The sequence below is a fragment of the Nestor notabilis genome, unplaced genomic scaffold (assembly GCF_000696875.1).
Source record: "Nestor notabilis isolate BGI_N333 unplaced genomic scaffold, ASM69687v1 scaffold18708, whole genome shotgun sequence".
Classification (NCBI taxonomy): Eukaryota; Metazoa; Chordata; class Aves; order Psittaciformes; family Psittacidae; genus Nestor; species Nestor notabilis.
Window position 1 is genome coordinate 1 of NW_009941666.1, and position 8,170 is coordinate 8,170.

Sequence of the window (8,170 nt, forward strand, 5' to 3'; positions counted from 1 at the left end):
ACTGCTGCAGTGCAGCCTTTGGGCTCCCTCCGTGGGACCCGTGGCTGACTCCATCACAAACCCTCTGCCTCTGAGGCTGTTGTAGCTCCCTGGGGGTGACTCTTTCTGTGTCCTCTCTTCCTTGCAGGTCCAAGCTGACCAATGAAGACTTCAGAAAGCTTCTCATGACCCCGCGGGCTGCGCCAACATCTGCGCCACCATCCAAATCTCGCCACCATGAGTGAGTAGGACTGTTCCACAGGACTGCAGGACAAAGTTTCCCTCTGGGCTCCGTCCCAGTGTGACTCTCTTCTCCCTGCACTCTGCAGTGAAGTATTTAAAGGGACTTTTGCTAATGAATCTGAGGAGCAGACCTCACCCTTGCTCTGTGCTTGGGTCCCTGCAACCTGTATGTTAAGTAGAGAAACGGGAGGGTCAGGAGTGCTATAAATAACAGAGGAGTCTTACCTAGCTGTAAAGATGCTTTATGCAGGAGGCAGATTTAGGTTTTGTTTGGTGAAAATCAGTGCTTTCCCCTCCTCTCCCTGCTGACAGAGTGGAATTAGGGAGAAGTAGGACTGGACTGTTCCCATCTTTGAGCATCTCAGTGCCCTGCTGTGTCAGGGACTGTTGTGTAGTTGCATGTGTTTGGCTCTGCAGGCTGTACCTGTGGTTTCTCACCCTTTTCCAGGATGCCCCGGGAGTACAATGAAGATGAAGACCCTGCTGCTCGCAGGAGGAAGAAGAAAAGGTAAATGGGGAAAGCAGTTCATTGGGTCTTGTCCCTCCCGTGGGAGCAGCTTCTGAGCTTTTGGGCTACCAAAGAAGACCCTGAGTAGCCTGGATTACTTTGGGGTTTGGAGCCAGGCAGAGTGAGAATCACTCAGACTGAGGGTCTGTCACTGCCTGTGGGAGCAGATGTGGGATGCAGCAGGATGGGGATGGAGCTTTGCATCCGGAAGAAGCAGAAGTGGCTCTGCAGGTGTCTGGCAGGGCAGTGGTGGGACATCTGCACTGGCGGCAGTGTTTTTGGGGGACATCTGTACAGCTGGACTGCTTTTAACCCCTTCCCTTTGGAAGGGAAGACTGTCTTCCTTTTCAGTTAGGCTCAGTACAGCAATTTCAGCTTGTCTGGTGTCTTCCAGGCATGTTGTGTCCCATGGTGCTTTGGGAAGGTTCTGAGGAAGGGGTTGGGAGCAGGATAAGCATCTGTGGAGCCTCAGGGGCTGTTACCTGATGGGCGCATCAGAAGCATGAACATGTCACTAACCCTGAGCTCTTTGTCCTACCCCAGCTATTACGCCAAGCTGCGCCAGCAGGAGATCGAGCGCGAGAGGGAGCTGGCTGAGAAGTATAGGGATCGAGCCAAGGAGAGGAGGGATGGGGTGAACAAGGACTACGAGGAGACGGAGCTGATCAGCACAACTGCCAACTACAGGGCTGTGGGGCCAACAGCAGAGGCGTACGTGAGCCCGTGGCATGGCCTTGTCTTGCCACCCTGCTCCGGAGGGGCTGGTCTCATAACTGGCTCCATTTGTGTCACACAGGGATAAATCCGCTGCGGAGAAGAGAAGACAGTTGATCCAGGAGTCCAAGTTCTTGGGTGGTGACATGGAGCACACCCACTTGGTGAAGGGTCTGGACTTCGCACTTCTGCAGAAGGTGAGCGCTGGTACCACTGTGCTGCTACTCTTCTGCCCTGTCCACCCCCATGAACAGAGGGTAGTTGTTCCCACTTACAGGTGTTTCCATCTTGTCAGTGTGGATTTCTGTTTCTGGGAAAGATCTCAGAAGGGCTGGGGAGCTGGTGGAAGTGGGGTTACTGGTTCTGATGGGCAACAGGGACATGGATTTATTCTATGGCCAGGTACGGGCTGAGATTGCCAGCAAGGAGAAGGAAGAGGAGGAAATGATGGAGAAGCCCCAGAAAGAAACTAAGTGAGTGATCAAGGATTTGAACTCCTGAGTACAGCTGCCTCCTGGAGAGGAGGATGCGGAGGAGGCATGTGGTTAACATAATACTTCTGTTTCTGTTCTGTCTCTGATCAGGAAAGATGAAGATCCTGAGAATAAGATTGAATTTAAGACCCGGCTGGGTAAGACTGTGTGGATGTGGCTGTTCCCTCCACCTTGTGCTGTGAATGTGGGAGAAATCCTGGAGGGTGAATGAAAACCTTTAGTCACTGGAGGGGGGCAGGTTGATGTGTAGATGTCCTGAATTTGAGGGCTGAAGGAAACATATCTCTTAGGATGTGATTCTGATGTTTCTGATAAAGTAAATATGCTTCACTACGGGCTTGTCCATTGCTTTCATTGCTCTCTCACACCTTTCCCTCCCCTCCAGGTCGCAACATCTACCGCATCCTGTTCAAGAACAAGGCCTATGAGCGGAACGAGCTGTTCCTGCCGGGCAGGATGGCCTATGTGGTCGATCTGGATGATGAGTATGCAGACACCGATATCCCCACCACACTGATCCGCAGCAAGGCTGACTGCCCCACCATGGAGGTACCCAGCCACCGTCCTGGGCCTCAACTGGCCACAGCAGGTCTTGCCAGGAGAGGCTGTCTGTCAAGAGAGTCAGATGGATCCTTGGGGATTTCTCTTTCAGGCACAGACCACGCTGACCACCAATGACATTGTCATCAGCAAACTGACACAGATCCTCTCCTATCTCAGGCAAGGGACCCGCAACAAGAAGCTCAAGAAGAAAGACAAAGGTAGGAGCTGAAGGGAACCAAGTAGCAGGACTCAATGCTTGAATCATATCCTGAGAGAGCACTTTGGTTTGCTGCCTTCTCCTTTGCCATGAGGTGGTGGACTCAGAGGACAGTGATTTCCTAAGGCTCCCCAAGCCCTGTGTCCTGAAGGACAGGCTGCTCTGTGGCAGCTGAGACATTCTAGCTGTTAGGAAGCCTCATGCTGCTCTTCTCTTCCTGGTTAAGGCCCAGTTCCTTGGGGAAGTGTCCCCTGTTTTGAGGAGGGACAAAATGTCTTCCTGAAAGGGCTAGAGATGCTGTGGTAACTGAAGATGAAGTAGGGACATCCTCCCAGCCTGCCACTCTTGGGGCTTGGAAACCAGACTGGGGACAGGGAAACAGTGCAGGGCTGGGTTGGGTGATGTTCCTCACTGCTGTTGTGTCCTTGCAGGGAAGCTGGATGAGAAGAAGCCCCCTGAAGCTGATATGAAGTAAGTTCCTCCCTGCCCCAGGATGTGGGGTCACAGCTGTCTGCCTTAAGGAATGTCTTTCTGGCCAGCCACATATGGAGAGGGCTGTTTGTGGAGTGGGCTGCCTCTTTGGACCTGCAGTTGGTAGGACAAGGCTGGAGGCAAGCTCTGTTTAATGATTTCAGGCTTGAAGCAGACAATAGCTTTCTGTTGTCCTGTCCACAAGAAGCAGGTCCAGGCTGTAGAACAGAGCAGAAATGCAGCAGTACCTGTGACAGATGTAGAAGGCAATTCTAGTGGGTGTCTGTAGCTCTTGGTGCTGTGGCTCCTCTATGAGGCTCCATTCAATCGGAGGTGGTTGCGGCCTCCTCTCGTGCAGCACCCATAACTGCTGGCTCTTTTCCACTTCTAGCATTTTTGAAGACATTGGGGATTATGTGCCCTCCACTGCGAAGATGCCCCGGGAGAAGGAGCGGGAGAGGTACCGCGAGAGAGAGCGCGACAGGGACCGGGAGCGGGACAGGGACCGAGAACGAGATCGGGACCGGGAGCGCGAGCGGGACCGGGAGCGGGATCGGGAGCGGGAGGAGGAAAAGAAGAGGCACAGCTACTTTGAGAAGCCCAAGGCTGACGATGAGGTGAGCCTCTGCTTGGGAAGCCTGGACTGTCCCACCTGATCCTGGACTCTGGGCAGTGCAGCTGCGGGGTTGGGGGGTCCCTGATGCCTTCGGGTGTGTCTGGTCATGCTCCCACACGTGACAGTGTTCAGCTCTTGCTGAGCTCTGTCCAGTCAGGGGCTGGTGGGTAGCTGGGTGCTTCTCTCCTTCAGTAAGGCAGGACTAGCACAAGTCAAGTGCTTTCATGGTTCAGCTCTCTGTGCTTGCCACAGAGTCTTAAAGCAGAGATCCCAAGTCATGCAATGCTGTCACTTGCCTGCTTTCAACCCTCTGGGTGACATGTGTCTCCCTTTCCTTTGCAGCCCACAGACATCGACAAAGGTGAGTTGGGTGATGTGGGTGTTTGAATAAGGCTGTTTGAGGCTATACAGGGTTGCAGGTTTCTGTTTGGGTCTCTGTCTGCCCGAGCTTCCTGTTTTCCCAGAGACAACTGTGGGGGAGGGAATTGCCCACTATGAGGGTTTTGGGATGAACAGTCTCGTCCCTGCAGGCTACTGCATGCCAGCCCGGGTTAAGGGCCTGTGCAGATCCTTCCCTGGCAGCAGCCCAGCTCAAACAACCCTATGCTGGCTGTGGCTGGGGAGGATTTGGGGTGTCCTTGGACCAGCCCACGTCTGTCTGTGCTCAAACTGCCTGCTCCTCACTGTTCTCCTGGCTGCTTCTCCTCTACCTCATATGCAGCCTGATCCTGCCTCTTACCCCATCCCAGTGAGTCTGTCATGCAGAAGTGGGCTCTGCCCAGCCCCATATGTGTTGTGGTGAGCTCTTCCTCCCCAGAACTCAGCCTGCTGCTCTCCCTACCCAGGACCCAGCTCAGCCAAGGAGCTCATCAAGTCCATCAACGAGAAGTTTGCTGGAGCCACTGGCTGGGAAGGAGCAGAGACATATCCTTTACTGTCCGTGCCAGCCTGGCCTTGCCCAGCATGGCTGTGTGGCTGTCTTCCTTACTGGGGAGGGCTCTTCTTCCTGTAGCAGAGAAACGCCACCCAAACCTTACTGCTCATATGCCAAATACAAGCTCTGCAGCCTCCAGTTGGGTTCTGTTGGGGCAGGACATGGCTCTTGGGCTGGCTGTGCTCAGCCTGTAGCTGTAAGGCTTCATGGTGGTGCTTTCCTTGACTGTTGTCACATTGAAGAAGCCAGAAGACAAGAAGCAGCTGGGAGACTTCTTCGGCATGTCAAACAGCTATGCCGAGTGCTACCCTGCCACGTAAGGGGGCAGCAAGAGGCTGTGGGTTGGGAGCAGGGGATGCTGAGGGGCTGCTGTTCTCTGGCAGCAAGGGCTTCAACATGAGCCTCACAGCTCGCTGGGAGGAGCAGGCCTGGCTTTGTAATAATGTTGCAGCTTACTGTTGAAATTATCTTCGTGCCTTTGGTTCTGGCAGAAGTGGCCTTTTCTTAGCTGGCCTCTGCTGTAAATGCCTGCCTGGAGTTTGCTGCCCTCAGTGCTCGGGGAGGGTGGAGGTGGCTGGGAGCCTGCTGGGTTCCCTGGTCATTCACATGCTCATTGAGCTCTGGCCATAAAGGGGAACAGCTTTCAGCCTGCAGAGTCACCTTAGGAGCATTTGCAGTCTTGGATGCCCTCTGGTACAGCTCACATGCAGGGCTTGCAATTGAGAAACTTCTCTCTGGTCCAGGAACTGAGTGTGCTCAGTCTGAGGCCATGAGAGACCTGGCTTCAAGGTCCTGATCCGTGTCCCATGGACCCACTCCGAGCCCTTTCCTTGCTTTTCATTTTACAGAATGGATGATATGGCTGTGGACAGTGATGAAGAGGTGGACTACAGCAAAATGGATCAAGTATGTTGGGACCAACCAGAGAACTGGGCATCAGTGCAGGCCCAGAGGATCCTACTGGCGAGAAGCAGGCTTGTGTGGAGGGGCTGAATGCCCTGGAGCTGGGTGCTGAGTGTGTTTGTGGGTTTGCTGACCTGCTGTGTGCCTGGGTGGGATCTCTTGTCCCACTGTGCAGCTAAGGAGCTGCTCTAAGTTGTTCTTTTGCTGCAGGGTAACAAGAAAGGACCTTTGGGCCGCTGGGACTTTGACACTCAGGAGGAGTACAGTGAATACATGAACAACAAAGAGGCTCTGCCCAAGTGAGTGCAGCCCTTGGGAAGGGCTGAGCAAGGATTCTGGGTGGGGGTGGCCAAACCTGGGTCCTGGGGGAGCTAGAAAGCAAGATGGGGGTTCCCTGGTGATGAGCTAAGGACCCTGGGGCTGGTGGCTTCTCTTTGCTCTTAGTATTGCTCTTGAGGACTCCTGTGCAGTGGCTGCTTTCAGGGTCCAAGCCAGTGCTGGGGTACAGGCTCATGGCTGGGGCAGGCTGTGGATCCCCTGCAGATGCTGAGTTCTCTCTTGTTCCCACCTCAGGGCAGCATTCCAGTATGGGATCAAGATGTCTGAGGGTCGCAAGACCCGTCGCTTCAAGGAGACGAATGACAAGGCAGAGCTGGACCGGCAGTGGAAGAAGATCAGTGCGGTGAGCGCCTGGTGCTGGGGTGTCATCTGGTTAGACAGTGAGCTGCCACCTCATGTGCTCTCACTGTCCTAGGCACAGCTCCTCAGCCCCTGGCCTCGTGTGTGTGCAGCAGGGCTGCCTCTCTAGAAGCTGGATTTGCTCCTTGTGAGAGCATTGGGCAAATCTGCTCCAGGACTGTAGAGGCATCTTCAGCTGCACTTGGAGCTCTTGCAATGGGAGCAGTCCCAGCTGGGGGCTTTTTGCTCTGGGCTCTCCAGCATGTGTCCAAAACTGGCAGCTGGGAGCCATCCAAAGGGGCATGGAGGGGACAAGGCATGTTTAGTGGCTCCATTTTCTAACAGCAATGCTGGGGCTGTGCTGACAGTGTGAGCTGGCCATGAGCACCCCAACAGTGTGGGATGGTCATGGGGAAGGTGAGAACAAAGGGTATTTGGTGGCCAAAATGGAGCAAAGGGGGAATAGGCCAAGATGCTCTAGACTTTGGGCAGCTTATAGACAACCTCAGCTTGCCCTGGCCTGGCTCCAGCTCCCCCAGGGGGTATCTTGCACCCTATAACCCCTCTGCTGTGAGCAGCCAGAAACCTGAGGGTAATGGACTTTGTGTTCTCTCTGCAGATCATCGAGAAGAGGAAGAAGCTGGAGGCTGATGGGTAAGTTGTGGAGCTGTCTCTGCTCTTGGCTCAGTGCAGGGCAGTGCTGGGGCCTGGCTGGCTCCTGCCACCTCACCCAGGGGCTGGGGGGGGACCAGACACTTCCCCAGTGGCTCTCAGCAGTGGGGTTGGAAGGAGAGTGGAGGATGTTTGGTCCCTTCAGGGTTCTCCTGCCCTGCTCGGCTCAGCAGAGCCTGCAGCACACCTCCCCTGGGGCTATGGGTGGGTGCTGAGCAGACCCAAAGGCTGTGTTAGGGCTCTTCCTTGGCCCATCCAGCTGGGTGCCTTGAGGAGTTGTTGGGGCCTCCCTACTGTCCTGTGTGGTGAAAATACTCTTCCCTCGGCCAGGGAAGGTGATGGAGCTGTCAGTGCTGCATCCTCACCACCATCCTGCCCCTCTCTCTCTTCTAGGGTTGAGGTGAAACGTCCCAAGTACTGATGGCTCCAGTATCTTCTCCTCCAGCTCCTGGAACTTGGGCCTGCTGGGTGTCCCTGACCATGTTGCTGTGCTGTCCTTGTCCCCCATCTCCTCTACTTTCTGCTCTGGGCTGGGCAGCACCTGTCCCCCCAGCCTTGTGCTGTGGGGCTGAGTGGAGGCTCTTCCCTCCAGTGTCTGCTACAGCCCTGTGCTGTGTAAATGTTGTGTGTAGCTGTAATAAAACTATGTTAAGTTTTATATGAGTGTTTTTGTGGGCAGGGAGATGGTGCCTGGGCTCTTTATTCCTCTTTGCTCTCCCAGGCTGAGCTCTCGTTGAGGTTGCTTAGTGTGGGAGCCTATTTCATCCCTTTAGCAAATAAACCTATTTGGGAGAGCTAAGTCCAGATGAGGAACTTCTCCCTCAGTGTGTGGAGAAGAAATGGGACCCCTGCATGAGGCGCAGCAAGCGAAATGGCCTGAAACACAGGACAGTGATTTCCAGTGTCAAGCTGCATGTGGCGCAGGAGCGATGATCCCTCTGATCAGTGGCAGGGTGGGTGCAATGGGGTGAGCGCTATGCAAAGCAGGGTGCTGGGAAAAGGCAGGGACTATGCTGGTAGCCTCTGGCTGGAGCCCTGGGCAGGATCACAGGGTACTCCCCACCAGCCCCAGGCCTTGAGAGAGGCTGAAGTGACCCTGGTCTCTGCTCTCCCCCTTCTGTGGGGTGCAGAGGAAGGAGGCCATAGCGTTCCTTTGTGGTGCTTGTGGAAGAGAAGGCTGTGGGGAGACCTTAGAGCA

General features: G+C 54.8%; 1 protein-coding gene across 1 annotated transcript; it reads left to right on the forward strand.

The window, feature by feature from the left end:
• Positions 1 to 85: 85 nt before the first annotated feature.
• Positions 86 to 7,393, forward strand: IK (IK cytokine, down-regulator of HLA II; the record flags this gene model as incomplete). The annotated part of the gene is made up of 18 exons (XM_010021011.1): positions 86 to 220; positions 671 to 730; positions 1,274 to 1,441; positions 1,527 to 1,641; positions 1,847 to 1,917; positions 2,029 to 2,075; positions 2,324 to 2,487; positions 2,591 to 2,699; positions 3,130 to 3,169; positions 3,561 to 3,786; positions 4,128 to 4,146; positions 4,631 to 4,709; positions 4,955 to 5,035; positions 5,568 to 5,625; positions 5,833 to 5,921; positions 6,196 to 6,304; positions 6,920 to 6,954; positions 7,366 to 7,393. Coding segments are annotated over 18 exons (1,633 nt in total), but the record flags the coding sequence as incomplete, so codon positions are not given.
• Positions 7,394 to 8,170: the final 777 nt, after the last annotated feature.